General features: G+C 53.6%; 9 protein-coding genes across 9 annotated transcripts; 5 read left to right on the forward strand and 4 right to left on the reverse strand.

Annotated features, from left to right (window-relative positions):
• Positions 1-782: 782 nt before the first annotated feature.
• PSV08DRAFT_309202 (uncharacterized protein) lies at positions 783-1,968 on the reverse strand. The gene is made up of 2 exons (XM_014228427.2): positions 1,625-1,968; positions 783-1,554 (listed from the first exon to the last, which is right to left on the reverse strand). The coding sequence occupies exons 1-2, from the start codon at positions 1,899-1,901 to the stop codon at positions 938-940; spliced, it is 894 nt and encodes a 297-aa protein (XP_014083902.1). The 5' UTR covers positions 1,902-1,968; the 3' UTR covers positions 783-937.
• Positions 1,969-2,176: 208 nt separating this feature from the next.
• PSV08DRAFT_410583 (uncharacterized protein) lies at positions 2,177-5,831 on the reverse strand. Its single transcript, XM_014228428.2, has 5 exons — positions 3,820-5,831; positions 3,617-3,731; positions 3,536-3,554; positions 2,884-3,112; positions 2,177-2,826 (listed from the first exon to the last, which is right to left on the reverse strand). The coding sequence occupies exons 1-5, from the start codon at positions 5,807-5,809 to the stop codon at positions 2,279-2,281; spliced, it is 2,901 nt and encodes a 966-aa protein (XP_014083903.1). The 5' UTR covers positions 5,810-5,831; the 3' UTR covers positions 2,177-2,278.
• A 431-nt stretch (positions 5,832-6,262) lies between these two features.
• Positions 6,263-7,005, reverse strand: PSV08DRAFT_309247 (uncharacterized protein). Its single transcript, XM_014228429.2, has one exon. It carries the CDS (start codon positions 6,969-6,971, stop codon positions 6,339-6,341), a length of 633 nt encoding a protein of 210 aa, XP_014083904.1. The 5' UTR covers positions 6,972-7,005; the 3' UTR covers positions 6,263-6,338.
• A 352-nt stretch (positions 7,006-7,357) lies between these two features.
• On the forward strand, positions 7,358-8,868 carry PSV08DRAFT_309253 (uncharacterized protein). The gene has a single exon (XM_014228430.2). The coding sequence runs from the start codon at positions 7,371-7,373 to the stop codon at positions 8,382-8,384; it is 1,014 nt and encodes a 337-aa protein (XP_014083905.1). The 5' UTR covers positions 7,358-7,370; the 3' UTR covers positions 8,385-8,868.
• Positions 8,869-9,905: 1,037 nt separating this feature from the next.
• PSV08DRAFT_352871 (uncharacterized protein) lies at positions 9,906-11,809 on the forward strand (the record flags this gene model as incomplete). Its single annotated transcript, XM_014228431.1, has 2 exons — positions 9,906-10,537; positions 10,585-11,809. 2 exons carry the CDS (start codon positions 9,906-9,908, stop codon positions 11,807-11,809), a joined length of 1,857 nt encoding a protein of 618 aa, XP_014083906.1.
• Positions 11,810-12,788: 979 nt separating this feature from the next.
• Positions 12,789-14,292, forward strand: PSV08DRAFT_402900 (histidine phosphatase superfamily; the record flags this gene model as incomplete). Its single annotated transcript, XM_014228432.2, has 2 exons — positions 12,789-13,066; positions 13,113-14,292. The coding sequence occupies 2 exons, from the start codon at positions 12,789-12,791 to the stop codon at positions 14,290-14,292; spliced, it is 1,458 nt and encodes a 485-aa protein (XP_014083907.2).
• Positions 14,293-15,130: 838 nt separating this feature from the next.
• PSV08DRAFT_204894 (tryptophan synthase beta subunit-like PLP-dependent enzyme) lies at positions 15,131-16,955 on the forward strand (the record flags this gene model as incomplete). Its single annotated transcript, XM_014228433.2, has 1 exon — positions 15,131-16,955. The coding sequence occupies one exon, from the start codon at positions 15,131-15,133 to the stop codon at positions 16,844-16,846; it is 1,716 nt and encodes a 571-aa protein (XP_014083908.1). The 3' UTR covers positions 16,847-16,955.
• A 457-nt stretch (positions 16,956-17,412) lies between these two features.
• PSV08DRAFT_410588 (uncharacterized protein) lies at positions 17,413-21,720 on the reverse strand (the record flags this gene model as incomplete). Its single annotated transcript, XM_014228434.2, has 3 exons — positions 17,413-20,494; positions 20,551-20,717; positions 21,691-21,720. 3 exons carry the CDS (start codon positions 21,718-21,720, stop codon positions 17,413-17,415), a joined length of 3,279 nt encoding a protein of 1,092 aa, XP_014083909.2.
• An 855-nt stretch (positions 21,721-22,575) lies between these two features.
• On the forward strand, positions 22,576-23,219 carry PSV08DRAFT_402903 (uncharacterized protein; the record flags this gene model as incomplete). The annotated part of the gene is made up of 1 exon (XM_014228435.2): positions 22,576-23,219. The coding sequence occupies exon 1, from the start codon at positions 22,611-22,613 to the stop codon at positions 23,217-23,219; it is 609 nt and encodes a 202-aa protein (XP_014083910.1). The 5' UTR covers positions 22,576-22,610.
• Between the last annotated feature and the right edge of the window lie 74 nt (positions 23,220-23,293).

A 23,293-nucleotide genomic window follows, 5' to 3' on the forward strand; every position in this document is an offset into this window, starting at 1 on the left:
TCCTATGCTTTACAGCGCAGATCTTTTGGTTGGCGAACGCCCTGCAGGAACTGGACAGTGACGATCTTAGGGACAAGTTACTCTCGCCGTGGGTCACTGACCGGGAAATTGCGCCCTTGTTCATTCCCGTATGTACGCCGATGTTGGGATTAGAACTAAAATGTGCGGTTCATCGTACGCCCTGTCGTACAGCATACTGCGGGTTGGCATATACGACAGAACGTGTTGGGGTCCCTGGCCAAGTAACAAATACCAGATTATTCAGTTTTCTATACCAAAAACGTCCTTCCCACACTATACCATTCAATAGCTATTCGCGGTCTCTTCTATTGAGTTTTTTTTTCCTACGAGTTCTATGACTTCTTACTATACAACTATGTACTATTGAAGATTCTTTAAGATGCTTAAAAACTGTTTTATGAACATTTATCAAGGGAAGAAGTGAAAGCAGGGAAGACGCGCTTGTCTCCTGTTATGAATAAATTACCAGTAAATTTAGACTACTTAGTGTTTCCGAACTGACTGCAAAAGATCCGTATTACACATGGTCGTAATCCCTGCATGTTCTGTCGAATATGCCAGCCCGCAGTATGTCGCATGGGTAGACGATGTAATGGGTATTCTAGCACGCCGGGACGTTGGCTCGATCCGGGAGAAGGTCACCCTAGGGCTTGTTTAGGTATTTGGTAAATTGTCGGTTTTTTTTTGCCTGGAACTGTCTTGGCTTGAAGAGGCGATAGGCCATAATGACAGGTTCCCCTCCTTGGCTCTGCGGGTTGAACGTTTGCAGGTTTACAGTACACCAGTGAAGTCATCACTGCACTCTGAGGTTGTGATTCGACAAGATTTCATTGTTTTTTTTTGTTTCACTACGGTTCTTTCTCTTCAAAAGTGAACACTGCTCGATATCCGGAAAAAATGGTCGAAACATGACAAATCAAGCAAACTCAACCACATTCTTCAGTGTCCCAACATGCGGCTTCACACTGACCTCAACCACATCCCCCGGCTTCAAAAACTGCGGCGTCGCCATCGCATACCCCACACCCGCACACGTGCCCGTCATAAACACGGTGCCTTTCTTCAGCGTAGTCCCCTGACTGCAATACGCCACGAGCGTCGGAATCTTGAAGCACAAATCATCGATGCCGGAATCCTGGCGCAATTCGCCATTCACCCGCGTCTGCAGCTGCAAAACACTGGGATCGGGGATAACGGCCGTGCTGACGATTTGCGGGCCGAGAGGCGCGTACGTGTCGAAGCCCTTTGAGAAGTTCCATTGCGGGACGGTGCCAGCGAGGAGGGGGTCGCGCTGGAGTTTGCGGCTCGAGACGTCGTTGCCGGAGAGGTAGCCGCCGATGTAGTTGAAGGCGTCGGCTTCGGAGACGTCTTTTGCGTCGCGGGAGATGATGAAGCAGAGTTCGCCTTCGTAGTCGGCTTGGTTGTCCTGGGCGATTTTGGGGATGACGATCGGGGCGTTGTGGTCGGTTAAGCAGGTGTTTGCTTTGATGAAGGTGGAGGGGAAGGGGGGAAGTGTGCGGCCTCCTTCTTGGACTATTTTTGCTCAAGTAATCAGTGGGTGGTTTCATGGGTGGTTTTTTCTTGGAATAACGAGAGAACGCACTGTGCTTGATGAAGTTCAGTCCTATGCATCGGATGATTGGGACTTCATCCTGTGTCACGGGACCGAGAAGCTTCTTCACAGTCACTTCCTCATCTGTGACTTTTGTCGCTGGGTCGAAGATGTCGTTGTTTTTTACGTCGATAACTTTGGCCTTTAGGCCTGTTTCCTCGGTTGTCGTCCCGATATCAAAGTCCGCAGAGGGGAGGATTGGTTGACCCCGCAGCTCGCGGCCGTCTGTCGCAATGAAGCGGATAAGTCTGTCCCAGTTTGGTGCCATTATGATGGTATTGTTCAATCAAGGGTTCTGAACCAAGGATTCTGAGTCTGACAGGCTGCTGTTTGTATGGCAGGATTCGAATACTTATGTACCTTGGGTATATGTTCTCCCGAGGTGACTTGACGCGATGTCGGAAAGATGCGGATTTGACAGGGGGTTGGAGGTTAAAGTGGGGCGCCGTCTGGTGGTACACGACCATTATCGGAGATTTTTGTATCACCGTTCAAATGTACTAGGATGTATCTCCAAAACACGGTCTAAGCCTGTTCCAGATTCTAAAAAAAAGCTCAAATCTATTCGTGTAATTTGTGTCGTCTTTCAAAACGTAATACGAACTTCCGCCAATCCATCTATCAATCCCACCCAGACTCTGCACTCTAAATCTTCGCCTTAGCCTTGCTCTTCTCCTCCAACTCTCTCCTCTTCACTTCAAACCTCTTCATTGGCGCACCCTCGACGAACCGCTCCGCAAGCGCATCAATCGAATTGACGACCGCCATCATCCTCGCATCTCTAATGGGCGCATTCTGCAACCGCTTCATCTCAATCATGCTCTTGCCATCATTCACCTTCAACTGCTCCTCCAAGAAATCTACAACCTTGTTTTGAAATTCGTCGCCCGTCGCGTCCCAGACATAGTTGTACAGGCCTGCATCAAGCAGTTCTTGCGCAGTGAGCTTGCGACCAAACATGAGAAAGTCGTTTGCACGGTGGATGCCCATGTGCTGGGCAAAGGACAGCGCAGATCCGTTCTCAGGCACAAGGCCGAGAGCAGAAAAGGGGCATTGGAGCCATGCAGTCGATGAAGCAAGTACTATATCTGCGATACCAGGGAACCATGCTGCACCGCCACCGACAGCAGGGCCGTTGAGCGCAAGGATGAAAACCTTCTTGTGATCAATCATTGAGCGTAGAAGTTCAGTTGCTAAATACACGTGTTAGATCGACTACTGATTCTTGATATCGGATTCAGTAAACTTACCATAAGTAAACCTCCCCAACTGCACCAACTTGTTCTCGGCCTCATTCTTAAATGCCTGTCCACCCACCCCGGCAACAGCCTTGACATCCGCGCCCGCCGAGAAAAACCGGCCTTCGCCCGTTAAAACGGTGAAGATGGTATCTGGATGCTCATTGAGGACGCGCAGCGCGGCAATGACTTCGGGGATGATGTTGCCGCCGAAGGAGTTGAGCGCTTTCGGGCGGTTGAACTTGGATAGGTGTCAATCATGTTTATATCCAAGAATAAAGATGCGTGTAGATGGAGAAAATGGAGAAAAGTGGTAGTACCTTGATTATGCCGATTTGGTTGCGGATTTCGAATATGATATCCGAGTATTGGGAGGAAGACATGATGAATAGTCGATTGTTTTCTTCTACTGGTTCAAGATCCACGAAGCGAGTCTATCTCAAAGCGGTTATGGGAAAGGTGGAGATTTCCCTTTGATCTTTGGAAACGTGATGATGGTGATAACCCCCCGATTGAATAGTAATCCCCGCTGCTTTCCCCGCAAGAATCAAGCGAATCGAATCGTTGTGGCCGAGGTTCGGCAAAACGCGTGGACGCGTCGAAAGTGGAGCAAAGCGACGGAAAGTTTGGTTGAGAAACGTGAGAGGAGGGGAGAGCGGAGCACCCTATGGGAGATGAGATGGCTATGGGCGTTGTAGTGGTATTGCAGTGGAAAGGTGGTGTCTGACCGTCTTCTGCGACTTACCTCGGCACATTCATGAGGCGCGTCATCACGAGCTTGGACGTTTGTAATGGTGGTGGACAGCTCGAAACGGTTACATTGCATACACTGCTGAGGCTCGCATTCAGAGACATGTATTCTATGAAACAAGTATAATTTTAGAAGAGCGGCTATTATCATCCATCTATTCATACAAATCTCCATGACCGTCTATCCCTCAAACACACCGTGGTTCAACTCGACACCAAAGTCCTTGGCCATAACGCGCATATGCGCCTCAATGTCATCTTCCATGCCTCGACCCACGCCAATCAGCTGCTTGATCTTGCTCCAGAAGAAGACTGCATCGCTGAGCGCCAGTACAAAACGAAATCGCAGATGCTGAACCCAGTTCTTCCAACGTTCACCCACACCCAGATCCTTGCTCTCGATTAGGGCTCTGCTAGCCCACAAGCCAGTGATCTTGATCCGATTGACTGGAGAGCCGAGAAACTGATTATTACCCTGAACGATACGCAGGTTGCGCCCGATGAAGAGAAGTTCACGCGGGAATTTGGCGTCGTCGCCAAGGATAAGCTTGATTGCATCGCGTCCTTTGGCTTGCATTTCAAAAGCGCGCTCGGCTTGGTCTTTGCCCTTGCGTTCGGATTTGAGGACTTCAGCTACGCTCTTGTCACCGCCTTCGTATGGGCGCATGAGCGTTGCAGAGGCGAAAATGTCGGCATGTTTGACGCCCCAGCTGCTAACAATCTCCTCGATTTTATCATTGTCGAAAGCCAATAGTGATTTCCAGAACGTGGCATATTGAAGGCGGAACTTGGGATCCATGCGAATGTACAGACCGTGGTCGATGAGGACAACTTCGGGTTGTCCGTTGGGGAGGCGGCGAACGAAAACGTTACCTGGATGCGGGTCACAGTGCACAGTTCCCCATAAGAACATTTGCGCCGAAAAAAGATCTACAATGGTATTCATTGTAGACTTCAGAGAGACGCCTAGACCGCCCTTTCCGTCCTTGCCCCGCCAGTAGCTGCGATCCGGCTTGAAGAAATCATGCCTTGTAGCATCTTCTGGAGCATTAGTGTCCACCGGCGCATCTTGTGGGATAGGCGGTAGTTGTTCCCCGCCTGCACCTGGGCTGCCGCGACGCCATCCTCCTTTCCAGTTGTTTGTAATGCCCTCCTTGTCCCATAACCTGACTCCCTCTATCCACTCGGCTGTCATAACTCGCTTGCTGGAAAGTTCGCGGTAAACGGTGGGTATGTAAACTCGTCCATTGAGTCTTGGCTCTCCAGACACCAGTCTCTTCATCTCTACAGCGTTGTTTGCCTCATTTTCAAAATCCGTTTCTAGCATCAGGCGCTCTGATATGTATGGCACGAGGGTATAGACAGGGATTCCGAACCACCATGTATATACTTTGGAGACAACCTTGAAAGCCCAGAGATCCCATCCGACCTGTTGTGCAATCTCTCGCTTCTGGATCTTGATGGCTACTTCTCTTCCATCTGCCAGCCTTGCCCAATGGACCTGGGCAACACTTGCACTAGCTCGAGCAGTCTTCTCCATGATACCTCGGCCATCTTGCTTAGTGAAGCCAATGCCAAAAACCTCCTCAACGCTCTTGCCAAAGTCTTCCTGTATGACCTGCTCCACCTCCCACCACTCGTTCTGCGGCGCATCGTCAAACATTTGCTGAAACATCTTCTGGAACTGTGGCGGGAGGATGGCACTCTGCATAGCAATGGCCTGTCCAATCTTCAGATACAGCCCGCCATTGTATCGCAGAAGATCAAAGATCCTCGTCGCATTCCTGGCATGGAGATCCTCGATACTATTTGCAAGTGGTGGGTGCGCACGGAAATTGATCTTGTAGTCGATTCCAATCAAGAGGCCGACTTTGAATGTGCGCAAGCTGCGAGTGATGGACGAGGCATTGAACTGTCGGTCAACTGCCCACCCTGCGCCGAGCAGTGCGGAGACAGCAGCGAGTCGACGCACCCATTTTCGACGAGTAAAAGGGGGCTTGATTTTGCGCTGCCTGGGTTTGGGCAGGTCGGCAGGGTTCGGAGGGCGCAATGGTTCCCATGCTTGTGTCTGCAGGCGGCGCGCAAGCTGTGCTTGGTACAAGCGCGTGGGGCAAGTGGCTGACGTCAGCAATCGCAGTGTGACGTTTTGTGCATGTGCTCGGTGAAGAGCAGACAAGCCATGTATCATGGCTGTCAAGAGGAGAGTTGAAGCAAAACGAGGCGAGTAAGATTTGGCATGTCGCAACGGGAGTTTATCTCTGGCCTTAGAGTGATGACGGCATTTTCGGTGCTTCTTGGTCCGTGCGTTCAGAAGGCAACAACGTTGGACCTCCGAGGCTTTCGGTCGATCGGTGGAACAGAAGAACCAAAACCAAAACGAGCCGCCTTTACTACTACGAGATATCAGTACTACCACAATGTTACTTTTAACAAAATTCGGCTAAGACAAAAGCGCTGACTCTGTGTTTACTACAAGCCAGTGCTTGTTAAGTAGAAATTACTAGTAATGTTGTAGCAGCAACGAAAGCTTTAAGAGAGCTTCATACCATCAGTGCTAAGCGATTTTATCTCCGACTTGACCGGCCGACCAAGAGCGAGGATAGGGTTTGATTTGCTTATACTAAAACAGTGTGTCAAGGCTTCTCATGACCAAGCAAAGACTGCTTCTCGGGGACTTTGAGTCCCATGTATTTGATCATGTTTTTTTAGTCTTCTTCTCAAACCTCATGTTCTTGTGAAGCATGCATCTTGTCTACTGCCTTGAGGTCCACATTCCACCTTTTAGCCAATTCTTGGATTTTGTCCATCCACTTGTGCATCACGGGATGCTGAGCAGCGACCTCTCTAAACGTGGGATCGTCTTCCTTGCTCACGACACCCCATTTCCAAATGCCTTCCTCATCCACCCATTGTTGACCTAAAAGCTTCTCTATGGCCAATTCGGTCCGAGCCGTATGGTAGATTTCCGTGGCTTCCTTGTGTACTTGCGGGTCATGGTTCTTCCATGCGGCAACAAAGCCTTGTAGAACACCGAGGATGTAGCCTGTGTTGAGTCCAAGATTTGCCCCGAGAGAATAGCCTTCGTCGAATCCTTGCTGTACATACTGGCCCTTGCTAGTTGCTAGGCCTTCTCGATAAGCATCCGTATCCAGGGCGCGCTGACGAGAGGGCAGATCGGAAAGGATTTCATGGCGCCGTGCCTGCGGGGCATGTGTAGAAAGAACTGGGGACGAAGGCGCAGAGCCATACACATCGTCGAGGGCGTTTTCGTGAGGCGGGGTTGGAGGCGCCTGCCCCGCGGCAAGCTGAGTTGGGTCTAAATTGGGAGACAGGTCGCCGATTGCGTTCATCGTGGACGCGATTCCTGAGCCAAAAAGACCGCTCGAGATGGAGATTGAGTCATGATGCCGTGAGTACTAGGGACGGACAAAGTGGGGACGAAAGGCAAGGGGATCAGGGTCTGGTGGGACCTACTATAGCGCCATGTTCGGAGGCAACCGAGACTTGTCCTTCAGCCGCATTGAGCGTCACATGCATGGAGCTGCCAGCGTGATGTTGTGACTGTGCAGCGCGCCCCTGTTGGCTGACAACACTTGTTCTGCCATTATGCATGGTCTCGTTGTTGGGGGCCGGACGAACGCCGAGAGTCGTCGGGCGCCGGTGGCACAGACGTACAACAAACGCACTGTACATAAGACGTCTGCAGCCGCCATACGACAGCCTGCAAAGCTACCCCACTACTCATCACCATGGTCGCGATATCAGCAGTCCGCAGCCATAACGCAACACTCAAGTCTGCCCTACCCAACCCTGTTGCCGTCTTTGTGGGAGGCACGAGTGGAATCGGCCTCTTCACAGCACGCGAGCTAGTCCGGCACACAGTCTCACCGACCGTCTATCTCATTGGACGCAATGCCACGGAAGCGAGCAAGATTGTCGACGAGCTCCGTGAGATCAACTCGGCGTCAAAAGTGAGCTTTATCCAGAAGGACATTTCGCTGTTGAAGAACGTGGACGAGGCATGCAACGAGATCAAGAGCAAGGAAAAGCATGTCAACATACTCTTCATGACGTGCGGATATCTTTCCGTCAAGGGCCGCGACGAGACGGCCGAGGGGCTGGATCGCAAGTTTTCATTGCACTACTACGCGCGCATGAGATTCATCCAGCAGCTTACTCCATTGATGGATGCAGCAGCAACATCAAACGAGCTTTCGCGCGTAGTTGCAGTCTTGGACCCGCAGGCTGGTCTGCGACTGAAAGGAGTCAACTTCGCGGACCTTTCGCTCAAGAACACGTTTAGCCTGAAGAATGTGTTGGTTCATGCCAGCGCCATGCTTTCTTTGTCTGTGGCCCACCTGGCCAACCAGCACCCCAAGACGACCTACATCCACGCCTACCCATCGGGAGTTGAGACAGGGGTAACGCGCCAACTTTTTGGGCCGGTCAACGGAGCCGTCAAGTTTGTGCTCTCCAAGCTGGGCCGGCTGGTGTTTGTTCCCCAGGGGGAGAGTGGGGAGCGGCATCTGTTTGCTGCCACCTCGCCCATGTACGCTCCACGTGTGGCCGCAGAGACGACGAGTATGGTGGGCAGCGACGGCGTTGTGGGCAGCGGGAGTTACCTTCTTAACTGGAACGGCGAGATACTGGCAGACACGGACAATGCAAGAAAGCTTCGGGGCGAAGGCGGGGTGGACAAGGTTTGGCAGCATACGGAGGAAGTGATGAAGGCGATAGAAGAGCGAGGCAGCTATTCGCCTTAATGCGACGCATCCAGGCACGAGTCAGACGGACGTTTGGGTCATGTGGGAGTTTAACGTTTTGGCTACAGCATGTCCATCAGCATGTCGTACGATGGCGGTGTCATGCTAGGGATGGCATGGCAAGCCACCGGTGTTTGTCGAGCCTTGGGGCGTCGTGCCATTGGCTGTCTGAGGTAGTCGGGACAGGATGGCGGCGCCACAGGCGATGTTGCTGGCCGCAAGTCCATCGCAATGGTATCGGGGACACGGGGGGGGAGGGAAAAGAAAAACCCAAGGCAGTGAACCGTGTGCTTGCGGGGTAGGATATCGATAGGCGCAGGGTTCGGCCAGCGTGTGCCGCCGCGGAGGCTGGGGTGTGGCTGGTGTTGTGGCGCAGGCGGACGGCTGGCCAGGTGGGGCTGCGGCGTCGACGATTGCCTGCCATGGTTTCTGACACATGCGTAGTCATGGATGTAGTGTAGCAAGCACACACGTATCCGTACTCAGACACAAGCCATTTGAAGTCGCTGCAGACGTGAGGAGCACGGCGACGGGCAGCATCCACGCACCCGCCGTCAGAGGAACACTTGGCGGCTGCTGCTGCTGCGCCGTGGCGTGTGAGCATCGTCGGGCTAGGGCGCAGCCCCTATTCACCCAGTTACACCCACATCCACACGCGGCGTACCGCTCGACTCCAACTGCTGGCCCTGCCCACTGCTGCCCACCCAGCGCATCCATAGCGCCATCGCCTCGGCTGCAATGACTGGCCCGTCGTGGATCGGCATCCATGTCATCTGTCGCCGGCCAGCCGTGGGTGCAAGTGCAAATTATACCTGCATTTGCCCAATCAATGCCGTCAGCAAGCAGGCGGTTTCGCATTGAGACCGCGTGTGCGTGCCACCCTCGTCGGGCCTTGTGCTGTGTCTATCTGCCTCTGCCATTTCCCGGAGCGCGCCCAGTCTGAGTCCCACCGTGCAGTCCAGTCCAGTCCCGTCCAGTCCAGTCCCCTTCCAGCCCTTCCCTCGGCTCGCGCCCTCGCACGCCTGGCCTCGCCCATCTCTGCCCTGCACTCATTTGCTTTTGCCGCCTTCCTCGCTCAGCCCTACTGGCCTCCGCAAGCACGTCAGGTCTCGCCTTGTTGTCCCTTGTTTCTTTTGCTGTTGCACAATCCGGGGCTGCCACCACCGCCTGGCCCCAATATCGTCGTCCCTGCAGTAGTGTCGGATATTAAGGCTAGTACGTACATACGCAGACGTCCCTCCGACTCCTCTGACCCACACCCTGGTCTCTGTCCCGCACGCGCCATGGGATACGCGTTGGAGCAGACTGCTAACCTGGCCACACAGGCGGCCGCTCCCTCCTCCAATTTCAATTTCTGTCGACGCCATTTCGTCGACCCAATCTCTTGACCCTGTCTGGCATAGGGAAGCTAACTCTCTCTTCCGACTGCCCACCCAGGAGCGTCTTCTCGCTCTCCGCTGCTAAGATTAACCACGCGCGCAACCACTGAGCCGCTGATATTAAGACACCCCTCCGCCCACCATGGCCTCTACTACGGACCCTGCCGCTCCCAACTACTCCAGTCCCTCGGCACACAAGGAAGACTCGCCCGACACTGCTGCTCGTCCTTCGCTCTCCTCTGTCGACAACCAGTCCGGAACACGCAGGACCAGCTTCAACTTTCTGCGCAGAGCCAGCGGAAAGAGCTCTTCAGAGACTCGTGGTAGCAGCGCCAGCAGGAGCACCTCGGGAGCAAAAATGAGCCGCAAGCAAAAGGCCCTCGCCCAGGAAGAGGCTTTGCGCAGGCAGCGCGAGGCCAGTATGCTCCCCACCCAGCCGCCCCGCCTGCCCTCGCACTCGGCCCTGCCCCAGATTGCCACGTTTGGCGGCGAGGATACCTACCGTCCAGACTCGGTCGCCATTGTCTCCAACAAAGTCGGCGCCTACAACCCCAATGCCTTCAACTTCAGCCGGCCCTCGATTGATCCTTCCAAAGTGGCTCGCCAGCCCAACATGCCGACCGGCCCTTCGCCTCCATTGCCCGCCGACGTTGATCCATACCCCAGGACTGAGAGCATGACCAACCGCGGCCGTTACAGCTATGCCAGTACTCAGGCCACCAACGTCAACAGCCCTCGCCGTGTGCGCAGGAGGAAGGATCCCACGCCATTCAAGTATGTCACCACTATCTCTTCACTTGCGCTAGCTAACCATGCTTCAGCATCCTTGTTATTGGCACAAAGGGCTCCGGCAAGTCCGCCTTCATCGAGTTTCTGCGCACCGCCCTCGCGCTTCCCGCTAGTAAGCGACCGCGCACCCCGTCTCCGCCTGCGACTGCCGTTGGCGGTGATGATTCACCCTTCACCTCGCAGTTTCTCGAGACCGAAGTCGACGGCGAGAGAGTGGGCGTCACCCTCTGGGACTCCGAGGGCCTCGAAAAGAACATTGTTGACTTCCAACTGCCTCTGATCACCACCTTTCTCGAGTCCAAGTTTGAGGACACATTCAGTGAAGAGCAAAAGGTTGTCCGTTCCCCGGGAGCAAAGGATACGCATATCCACTGCGTCTTTCTCTTGTTGGATCCCATCCGTTTGGACCAGAACATTGCCGAAGCCCGCAAGAATGCCAACATCGTCAATGCCGGCAGTGCCATTTTTGGAGGCTTGGACGAGAATCTGGATCTCAATGTGCTCCGCGAGCTCCAAACAAGGACCACCGTGATTCCAGTCATTAGCAAGGCAGATACTATTACTGGCGCCCACATGCGCTATCTCAAGAAGACGGTGTGGGACACAATCAAGCGATCCAAGTTGGACCCGCTCGAGGCTTTGAACCTCGAATTGGGCGACGACGAGGATGACGAGGATGACCGACTCGACGAGCGCGACGAGGATGAGTACGAGCACTCGTCTGACGGCGAACAGAAATCTGAGATGCTCAACAAGATTCTCGAACGATCTTCTTCCGAAGCTGCGCGCTCAGTTGTTTCGTCTGCGTCGTCTACAAAATCCCAATCGCCTTCGGCGTCGGCGCCAAATGGTAGCAGGAACCACAGCCGCAAGCCGTCTGCCATGGCTGCATCGATCCACAGCGAAAACAGCGAAACGCCTTTCCTGCCTCTCAGCATCATTTCACCGGATCCTTACGACCCCGAGGTTGTTGGCCGTAGGTTTCCGTGGGGTTTCGCCGATCCCTACAACCCAGAGCATTGCGATTTCGTCAAGCTCAGGGAAAGCGTCTTCAGCGATTGGCGTTCTGAGCTCCGTGAAGCCAGCCGCGAGCAGTGGTATGAGAGCTGGAGGACAACACGACTCGAAAAGGGCACGCGTCGCGTCGCTACTGCAGATGGACCCACATCGAGACAGCTCTCAGTGCCTGCTACCAATGGTCGCGCAGTGAGCGCAGAAGGCCGCGAGTATCGCCCATATCGACCCGGTGCCTTTTAATCGATCATCTGCTCTGGAAGCAAAAACAGCAGTATGTGAAATCAATAAGAATCAGCGCTGGTACGTCGTTGGACCGCAACACTGCCAGTCTCCATTATCTGAAAGCAGCATTCATCCAAAAATGCATGTTTGAAGAAACAACCATTTGGACGTGCCGAGCATGTTACCTCTTCACTTCACAAGGTACATGTGTATACTTGAGCTTGGCACATACCTTTTCCTATGTCGACTATGTCTGATACTTTTTTGTGTTTTTCTTTGTCTGTTTATCTGAGTTTGACTTCAATATTGCGCATACCCCCTTTCGATTGTTTAGTACCCCTTAGATTCATGCTCTTCCCACACCGTTTCCTCTTTGCAAGATGGATCCGGGTGGTTAAACTTGGCGCTGAGCGTAGCTTTTATTGACGAGGTAGTTTTAAACTCTATTTAGCAGTTGCTTTTCTACGTGGCCATTGGGGGGTTGAGGGTTTGAGAAAATGTCAAAGTTTTTAATTCTTTGCTACTTGACTCGACTTACTACACTTTGACTTGACTTGACTCGGAGCCTTGTGTGATAAGTTCGTACTGCTGACATTGGCGGGCCGATGTCGTAACTATGCCGCGTTCTTGCCTTTTAAGTTGGACGTTTTGTTGCTTTTGAGAGAGAATACTTGGAAGATGTGGGAGGCGTGGTTGGGTACAGCACTGTGCTTGGTCAATTCCGGAGTGGGACGGACGACGAACCCGCTTCCTTCTCCAATGGACCAATCGCGACGGCAGTCTTCGACGCGTGCGCGCATCCTCCAAAAGGTACTTCCTAGTACTAGCGCTTGCTGCCGATGACGAGACGTTCTGTTTTCTGCAATGGTTCCCGATATCGCGTCCTGATGAACTGCGACATAAAAAAATGCGGTATGTAGTCCTGTGCGCCTCTTCCGTGCTTGTTGCAACTTGCACCACCTTTATGCTTGCACATCTCTTGTCAGTCAACATCGGCATGGCCTCACGCAACTACATCACATTGATACTGGCAAGCATCGCCACTTCGGTATCAGCAACAGAGGTGGACTTGGGATGGTACCCACCCAAGAAAAGCTGGATCAATAATCTCGATCAAATTCTAAACGGTACTGGAACGAATGGCTTCATATTCAACAGCTCGCAGTTGCCAGCTGGTGTTGGATATGGCACTTATAACTGGTGCAACATGCCTCACGTGCGTAAAGAAGAATACGTAAAAGCTGACGACAAGTTTGAACTAGCTTACGTTGAGGTGTGAGTACGTACATCTATATTCACAAAAAATAGTGATAACTTACAGAAGAGTAAAAAAAAGTATACATCGTCACCACAAGCGTACACCATATGCTTCGAATACTTTCCCACGGGAGTCGTACCGCTGGGAGTGCAAAGATCAAGGCCTTTTCTACTATGGAGAGGCCCTCGATTCTACGTCTAACAAGACTTCTGCATCAACATACTGGAGTGTGTATACCGACCCTGTGAATCCCTTTGCGCAAGCAGGTTTCAACGGTTCATGCCAATTCCCTCAAATCACTCTTGAAGGCCTCGAAGACTCCTGGCAGCACGGAAAAGATCTCTACGGCGTCTACCACGACCTCCTAGGCTTCCTACCGTCCCAAATCGACAACAAAGTGACATACCGCGTCTCCAACAACGTCATCACCAGCCAAGTCGCCGGCATGCTCATACAAGGAATGTACAACCCCAAAGGAAACGTGCCCTTACACATCCAACCTAGCGATATTGACTCACTCGCACCTTCCTACTCCTGCCCCGCAGCCTCCAAACTCTACAGTACCTACGGCGTCGGCAGCTTCGCCGCAAACTGGACTGCCCACCTCTCCGCCACCGCCCCGCTCTTCAAAGCCCTCGACACAGTCAGTGGCGTCGCCCCTACATCTGCAGAATGGCACAATTGGTTCGACCACTACTACGACAACCTGTCTGCCCGCCAATGCCACGCCAAGCCTTTGCCGTGCAATATCAGCGACCCTGGCTTATGCATCGACCAGAGCCAGGCAGATTCCGTGTACCGACTTGGTCAGTACGAGTACTCGTTCATCTACCGCGATGCGCCGCAGTCGCTGCAAGCTGCTGCGGGCTCCTATGGCGTATTTCTAGCCGAACTCGCGAGTCGTGTTCGCGCTGCCATGGCGGGCCAGTCGGATATCATATATCGCCATAACGTGGCGCATGACGGGTCTCTGGCGCGTCTTTTGAGCTTTCTGCAGGTGGAGCAGATGGTTTGGGTGGGGATGGGGTCCGAGGTTGTGTTTGAGGTGTACAAGAGAGCTGGTGGGGAGACGAAGTGGTTTATTAGGATTCTTTGGGGCGGACAGGTGCTTAGGAGTTCGAATCCGAGTCTTGGGTGGAAGGAGGGGAGCGTGGATATGCTTGAGGTGAAAGTTTTTCTGGCCTATGTGGATGGACTTGTGGGCAGGGGGGCGGAGAAGGTGGTGGCGTTTTGTAAGGGGTGAGGGATCATGAGTGGATCCTTGTCTGGGGGGGGGGGGTTCTTCTTCTTTTCTATTTGACTGAGGAGTACGTAGGTACAAGAAGCACGGGATGAGAGCGCTGTCTCAGACGGAAAACTAAATACTCTCGATAGATGATAGGACGGTTCTAGGATGTTGTGTATGGGCTGAAACATATGGGTAATGTATACAAAACGAAAATACCAAATGTTATTCCAACTAACACTATCAAACAATGTCATCCAGGCGAGCAAGGTGCCATGACCATGGTATTGAGATGCATCGTTCAATATTGGGATCTTGCGTCCGACTAGAAAGGGGATGCGCAGGAATGACAAAGAGTGGAAAACAGATAAAAAAGGTCGGAGCAGTTTGAGCACACAGATGATGTTAACTACCTGGACATGATATCTAGTCAGAGTGGAAATGAAGCGAGGTCGGAGAGTTAGAGCTTGTTTGCTTCTTCTTTTTTTTTGTTTCCATTTTGTTGACCTTTTAGCCTTGGAGCTTCGATAGAGAGGGGCCGCCTTGCATCTATCCAGATTGAGATAGAAAATATAAAGGCTGCTCTTCTGGACCTCCGTTTTACACCTCCAAGATCGCTGTTTTATCGAACATGACAGCTTTTTGAGTCCCGTTTTCAAAACGTAAAACGGAGTTGAACCGAACACGCCCTACGGATACGAAAATGAACAGGCCCTTACCCCACCTTGGATCCGGGCCCCACCATAGCAACGGGCTTGACATCCCTGTCTCCGATACAGGCGGAGTCACGCATAGCTTTCCCAAAAAATATATATGTCCACTGACGTTACACACGCTTCACCCACACATACACGCAATGGCAACAGTACCCGACTACTCACGGCCGACAACGCCTGAAACACTCGCCAATGGCATTGCCACACCTCGTACACCAAGGAATGGTTTTGCTCTTACCGAATACAGTGCGAACCCAAGCCCGCCCCCGGAACCAAACACTTCAAAGACACAGAGCGTGATACCCGAAGCATTCCTGCTCCCAAATGGATACCCCGACTACTTGCGCCTTATCCTCACATCACGCGTCTACGAGGTCGTCCAGGAAACGCCATTGACGCCCGCTATCAATCTCAGCAACCGGCTAGAATGCAACGTCTTACTCAAACGCGAGGATCTACAGCCCGTCTTCAGTTTCAAGCTGCGGGGCGCATACAACAAGATGGCACATCTGGAGCCCAAAGAGCGGTGGAGAGGTGTTGTGGCATGTAGCGCTGGAAACCATGCCCAGGGCGTTGCGTACTCTGCCCGCAAGCTCAAGATCCCAGCAACTATTGTCATGCCCTCGGGCACTCCGGATATCAAGCACAAGAATGTCTCGAGAATGGGTGGCTCTGTTATACTTCACGGAGCAGACTTTGATGCTGCAAAGGCAGAGGCATCGAGGTTGGAGAAGCTGCATGGACTCATTTCTATACCGCCCTTTGACGATCCATATGTCATTGCAGGCCAGGGTACTGTCGGTATGGAACTGCTACGACAAACCAACCTGCAAGATCTCAAGGCCGTGTTTTGCTGCGTAGGCGGAGGCGGCTTGATCGCCGGAGTAGGCGTCTACATCAAGCGCATCGCACCACATGTCAAAATCATAGGCGTGGAGCAGTACGACGCCAACGCCATGGTCGAGTCTCTCAAAGCAGGCAAACGCGTCGTCCTCCAAGACGTCGGTCTCTTCGCCGACGGCGCAGCCGTCAAAACAGTCGGCGAAGAAACCTTCCGTATCTGCCAGGAAGTCGTCGACGAAGTCGTCCAAGTCACGACCGACGAGACGTGCGCCGCCATAAAAGACATGTTCGAAGACACACGCTCCATTGTCGAGCCCGCGGGTGCGCTCGCCCTCGCCGGCCTCAAAAAATGGGTCTCGCGCAACCCGTCGCCCGACCGCAACCGCGGCCTCATCGCCATCGCCAGCGGCGCAAACATGAACTTTGACCGCCTCCGCTTCGTCGCCGAGCGCGCCGCCATTGGCGAAAACAAAGAAGCAATCCTCTCCGTCACCATCCCCGAATCCCCAGGCGCCTTCGCAAACCTCGTCTCAGTCATCCACCCCATGGCCGTCACCGAATTCAGCTACCGCTACTCCAGCCCCGACTCGGCACAGATCCTCGTCGGCGTAGAACTCAAAGCCGCAACCCGCGCCCGCGACCTGCCCGATCTCATCGCCCGCCTCGCCGCAGACGGAATGATCGCACACGACCTCTCCAAAGACGAGCTCGTCAAAAGCCACATCCGCTACCTCGTCGGCGGCCGCAGCGACGCCGCAAACGAGCACATGTTCATGTTCGAGTTCCCAGAGCGCGGCGGCGCCTTGTACAAGTTCTTGAATACCCTCCAGCCCGGTATGAATATTAGCCTTTTCCATTACAGAAACTATGGAGGCGACGTCGCCAAGATTCTCGCAGGCATCCAGTGCCACGAGGATGAGAGCGACAAGTTGACCGCGTTTCTCAAAGATATCGGGTATCCGTATAAGGAGGTGACGGATAGTCCGAGTTATAACATGTTTTTGCGCCGTTGAATAGACTTGGTAGTGTCTTTTTTTTTGTTTTTTTTGTTTTTTTGTGTGGTGAGGAAAAGAAAAGATGGGATAGAATAATAATGAGGAATGAATACTAGATACCCCCCCCCCCCTCTTGGCCTTTCTCTCTCTCCCCCTCTCTCTCTCTCTTATCTTCAAACCCGAGACAAAACACAGAGCAAAGAAACACAATTTTTTTTTTGCATAGTCGACGTCGTAAAAACGGTGTTGAATTGTCTTTCGCGATCATCTATCTGCACGTAGCATGTTGCAAGACGCAAACGCTATCTTGGCTGGCTATATATGGTATCCTGATGTAAAGCACAAGATTCCAGATTAAAAGGCTCGGAAGAAGGGGGGGAGGGGGATGTAGGGGAAATAAAACTGGTAAAAAAAAAGAACAACGGTGTACTAAGAACACAACAACAACAGCAAGCCGTTAGCGCCTGTTCCAAGCGTACGCCTTTGCCCCAAAGCGCAATATCTCCCCAACATGGTAGTGACTGTCAAAAGCAGCTGGTCCAGGTAATATGTGGGTTTTCTGTTTCTTGTTTTTTTTTTATCAATCACACCCTATCCTCTGCAAAATCAAGAACCTCGCAGTCATCTTCGAAGAAACCTTCTTCACCACCGTTGATACCGTCTTTCTTAATTCGTCGTCGCCTGGTGGTCACGACAACTTGTTCTACCTCTTCTTCACCATCTCGCAACACAAGCTTGTTCTCAATCCTGGCAGCAACTCCAGTGATGTCGTCCTCGCCCGAGTCGTAGGCTGGGGCCACAGGTGAAGAGAGTCGTGTCGCCTCTACGCTTTCACCAAATAGCCAGGGTGATGGGTCATCGTGATGGAGATCCGAGACCAGTTCGGGAAGTGTTGGCTGGTACTCGCTGGCGCTGCCATGAACCTCTGACGCCTGCCTTGCGTAGACAAATCTCGTCACGCGCTTGTCTGTGTAGAAAGGCTGGTAAGGCGGGTTGGTCTCAATCTCGGAGAAACTGAGCGGTGCAAGAGTCGGGCCGGCGGGTTTGCGACATGGCAAGCTTCGTGGCAACCAGTCTCCATAGCACTCCTGGATTGGCTCTGGGTCTCCGGGTTGCGGCATAATTTGCTCTGTGACCACTGGTGGGAATGATATGTCTGGAATGGGAGCTAGCCCGAACTCTACGGCTTTCTTCTTGGTGATTGAGGCTGTATTGCCCGATTTCCCTTTGCCGGCAGCAGGTCGCATCTGGACCCGCCAGATCTGAAGTACACCGCCAGAGACCAGTGCGATTGAGCCACGACCCCTTCCAGACAACCAACGAACACTATAGGGTTTGATGCCACTGGAAGAGGATGGGAGTGTCAATTTATTGTCACCCGCATGCCGGATGTTGTTAATCGACTTGCCCACCCCAGCGGCTACAGCTTTGCCAGATTTGGCGCTCACAACAGGTGTTACAGCAAGACCACTGAGACTGAAACGAGAACCACTGTTGGTTCTTGTCCGGACAGCATCAAACCAGGGCTTGGCGCTATTGATGGCTTGCATTGCTGAGTTGACTGCGCCTGTGGATCCGTTGGGAGGGGTCGATTCCTTGGGTTGAGCTGGCTGGGCCGCTGGTCGAGTCCGCCTAGCAGGTGGCCACTGGAATGCGGATGCCGGCATGGAAAACATGTGCACCGTTCCTTTATCGGTAATCACGGCCAACCTGTCAGCTCTGGGAGCAGACCATACCACATCAATGACATTTGCAACTGTCATGCGGGTAAATCGAGCAACTTGCCGAACATGTGGTCCTGTAGGTTGTTCCCTTGCTGTCTTGCGCGCTCGTCGGAAATGCATACGCTTCAGATCCCAAACGTCTTGATAGTCACCCTTCTTGCTCACCGACATGAGCATCAGTCCGCTAGGGGAAAAGGAAAGAAAGCTGCATCCCAAGGCGGCCGGGACAGTTGCAACGGGCTGGAGAGCACTCTTGCTTCTGGTCTCTTCTGCATCCACCAACTTTTGCAGATCAAAGACTGAGATGACAGCGGCTTCTTGCCTTGGTTGAGCCTGGCTGTAGCCATGTGTCGGCGGAAAGTAATGCTGCATCGGGTCCTGGTTCTGCGAGACACCATTGCCTTGCTGGCCCTTGTTCATATAGCTCTTGATCGCCTGCATTCCCTTCTCGGTGGCCCATCGTGCGCCTTTGATAGCTACTTGGGTTCCTTCACGGGTAAGCCTGTCAATCAAGCCTGCCTCATCAGGTGCATCGACAGCACAGTTGGGCAACGGTTGAGGCGGCACACTGTGATGTGCAAGGCCCGGGGCACGCTCGTAGTAGGGCGATGTCAGTGCCACCCCATTAACAGGATAGAGTGAGCTTGATGCTGGTGGAGAAAGGGCAAGCCAACGGTCGGAGAGCGAGAAGACAGGTAAGCCATACTTGTCCGGTGGTATTTCGTCGTGGCTTCCATCAGCGGCACTAGAACCATTCGAATGCACGGCTCGTTCCCGATTTTGGACAGAGGTCCACAGCTTGCCGATGCAGCGGAAACGCTCGGCATACTCCAAGTGACCTTCTGTGTAGGGTGCGAAGATGAACACTTCGCCGCTTGCGCCTGAAGCAACCACGACAAACTTTCCCTTTGCATCAACGACCAAGTCGCCTACCGGTGGTGGCGGCTGGAACATGGGACTATCGATTGGGCTGGTGAGGGGGGTCATTGGTGTTCTGTACAGGATAGCCAACCTCCGTCTCTCCTTGAGGGAATAAACCTCGACAGTGGTTTGATAACCGCTGATCTGGCCATTTTCATGGTTGCCAAGTCGTGAAGATGGCCTGCTGGGGGAATCGGAAGCCGAATCATCTGCGACCGAGGACGAGCCACTTGCACTGCTGTTCTGGCTGTCCTTGATGACTGGGCCGTGCAGAATCAGTGCAATAAGTGGGCGGGAGGCGGCCAGCGGATCTCTCCGTGATGACCATGGCAGGATCTTTGCGCCTATTACGGCGCCTCGCAGGCCTTCCAGGCGACCTACGATATCCATCTTGCTCTTTTCGACGCGAAAGACATCGAGGCCGCCTTGACACCCGACGAGCAGGACGTTCTCAGCAGAGCGAGCTGCTTCGTCTCCGGCCATGGATAGTGTGTCGAAGCCACAGAAGCAACCGCCTTGGCCAGGCTGGAGGCCGCTACTCGGGGCGCTTAGGAAGTCAAGGTTGGGCAGGCCATAGTAATGGGCTTGTGGCTGGTGAGGCAGCGGGGGGTTAGGAACAAACTGGTGCGAAGGGGTGCGGCCACTTTGCGAGTAGATGGAGGCCCTACGGTCGCTGCCCGGCGAGTGCTGCATCCTTCCGCCAAAGGTTGTGTACTGGTTAGGATGGCTTAGGGGCCGTGGCCCGGGTGGTGAGTTGGACATGGCTTGGTGTTGGTATAGGCCTTCTCGGGCACTGGGCGAGTTGTGGAAGGTGGGTGGAGAGCCTGCAATAGCTATGGCGCCATTGCCTGGAGAGCCTTGGTGTGGGAAGAAGGGTACCGACTTGGCCCACTCGGTCGTGTACTGGGCGGCAGTGTTTCGCGTGGCACCAATGGCCGACAGCAAGGGAGAGGCGGTGGCATTGTAGTTTGTCGGCGGAGAGGTGGACGACAGGCGCTTTGCAGACGAGGGAGAGGTTGTTCTGGAGAGGTTGTGAGTCACTGGCACAGGGGCGGATCAACGAGGGCAGTCACGTACACTTGTCTGGGATAGATGCGCGTAACCCGTTCACCCTGCCTATTTCTTCTTCCCAGCTCATGTCTCGAAGGGTTGCGACCACGCGCGTTGGGGCTGTCGTGCTGCTTGCCGGACTTGGGCTGGTGCTTGTGCAGGTAGGTGAGGTTTGAAACCGGCTTGGTATGCGTCTGGTCGGCAACGGCGTCGGGCGATGAGCTCATTCAACCTGCTAGAGAGGCGTGTGGAAGAGAGTATGGGGAGCGCTAGCTCGGTGGCAGAGGGCGGGCGAGTGTGTGTGTGTGTCGAGTTGGGGGAGGAGAGATGGTCGAGGGAAGCAACGGGTGCAGGCGGCAGGCCAGGGCGTGGGGATGAAGGCTAAACGGAGGCGGTTGCGTCATGTGCAGCCGTGACGGGCGACTCGTGCGGGTGCAAGTCGCGTGCGTGCACAGCAAGACAGGCGTACAGCGGTGCAGCGGTGCTATGGCGGCACAGGAGCCCTGGATGCTGACTCGGGCTGTGCTGGCGTTGAGGTGGACGTGTGGGAATGCTATCTATCAGCAGCTATCGCCAGACGGCGGGGGTGCTCCTTCACACGGCATGCAGGCTGGGGCGCCCCTCAGATAGTAGCGTTTGCAGCATGGTTGACGGCGGGCGATAGCCGACGGCGACCTCTGTCCCCAACCCGCAGTTGTTGAGGCGTTGTATATGCAAGCCGTCGTCAGTAGTCATGCTTGCGGCGGCGGCGGCTGCTACGCTGTCGCGGTCGGTCAAGTCCAAGGTACCGAGGGGCAGTCGAGAGCTTCTGCAGGGTGGTGGTGCATGTGCATGCCGCACCCGCACCCTTCTATTCGCTCGCCCGACCCTTGGCTTGGCTGCATCCACTCGTCCTGCATGGTAGTACGTGTGTGCTTGGGGCTGTCTGTGTATGCTGCCATGTATTGCCTTGCTGGTCCTCTTGCTCGTGACCTGCGCTGCTCACCCCGACACCGGCTGATGCCTCAGCACCACATGACCATGGTGTGCAGAGTACGCACGGGAAATGCATAGTATGGTACTGCTACGTAGCTTGCCGTCACGTGCCTGCAGCGCATCCTGCGACTACTGCTACACGGCATGTATGCATCCCCGTCTCGATCGCGTCTCAAGAATCCGTCGTGATACAAGTGTTGGCCTTGTTCTTGTGACGGCCATGGCCAGGTTGGCGTGTTCAACATACACGCTAGCAGCCTTCTCTTGCGCATAGACATCAGTCGTCTCCTTATCACCAAGCTCTTGTTAGCCCGAGGCTATCCGCAGCCATCCTTACTTACCATCCGTGGCTAAGTCACATGTGGCTGGGCTCTCGTGGCTCTGACTCATCCATCGGTGGCGCACCGATCGGTGGCGATACAATCCGTGGCTGAAGAATCCAGCTTCAGGGCCTTGTTCTTCCTATCGATAACAATCCTCGCCTTGGCCTGGCCCCACGCCTCTCGGTCGACTGATCACGTCGGACATAAGACGGCCCAACGCCACCAGCATTTTGATACCAGTCTTTCGCTTAGCCATCGTCAACATCAAGAGCATGTTCGTTTGGTCTAAACTGCATTGAAACCCATGTTACCCTAGTGCTGATATTTGGTAGTAAAGGTGGCTCGTTTTGGTAGTACGTACACTACTAGCCGATTGGCCTGGGTTTTCCAATCTCATCCATCGACCCAAAGCCAGCGTACTGTGGTCTCCACTACACCTCTCCTTCGACTCTTCATTTCCTGCCTCTCCAATCGTATTCTTTGCACTACTTATAATGTCGACGCTTCTCGCCTATGCAGAACTGTTTTCCTTCTGCTTAGCACGCACGCGACATGTTAGTGCAATGTAGACGGGACAATGCTCCTGATGCAGTATAGAGCCGGCCACTACATGCTTCTACACGCAAGCGAGCAATCTCAGAACTGTAACCGAGCAATCTCGCCAATGTAACCGACCCTGTCTGCAGCCGCCATCGAGCGCCCCACCCTCGTAAAGACGTTGAAAAGGACTTGATTCCGTCAGATTCCGTTTCTTGGTAGGCAAAAAAAGGCAAACACTCTTCTCCCGCCATGTTCAAGTCCACTCTTGTCAGCGTCCTTTGCTGCTCCTTCCTCCATGCAATTCCTGCCTTTTCAGAGTACACCAACCTTCCAGATGTCAAGCCAGGCGTCTTTGAGGCGAGCGCCCGCATAGAAATCCACAACACTAACTTCGATGCCGTCTGGGACTTGCTCACCGACTTCCCCAACTATGCCGCTTGGAATCCGTTTGTCCGCTATGCAGTCGTCACCTCACCACTCAACGTCACACTGCCTGAGCAACGGCCTGTCGAGGGCAAGAACCTCTTTTTCCGCGTTCAGATCCCCTCGCTTCCACTGCCCGTAAACAAGGACACCCCCGACAACCCTCTACACACGCAAACTTCACAGGAGATCGTTACAGCCGTACAACGTGACCTAGGAAGGCTAGCCTGGGCGTACTGGCCGCCTTCGGTCATGCTGAGTGCTGAACGGTGGCAGGCTATCACTGATTATGGCAATGGAACCGTGCTGTACGAGAGTAGAGAAGTCTTCAGTGGGCCTCTAGCTTATGTTCTCAAAACCACCATGGGGAAGGACTTACAAGCCTCATTCGAAGGCCAGGGAGAGGGAATAAAGCTGTACCTGGAAAGTCAGTGAGATTGCACTTTAGCCTCGGTACAAATCAGACCACAGTGGCATTGAAAATGGGTTCTCTTTTTTTTTAAAAAAAA

The sequence above is a fragment of the Bipolaris maydis genome (assembly GCF_028858645.1).
Source record: "Bipolaris maydis strain C4 unplaced genomic scaffold PSV08scaffold_9, whole genome shotgun sequence".
Classification (NCBI taxonomy): Eukaryota; Fungi; Ascomycota; class Dothideomycetes; order Pleosporales; family Pleosporaceae; genus Bipolaris; species Bipolaris maydis.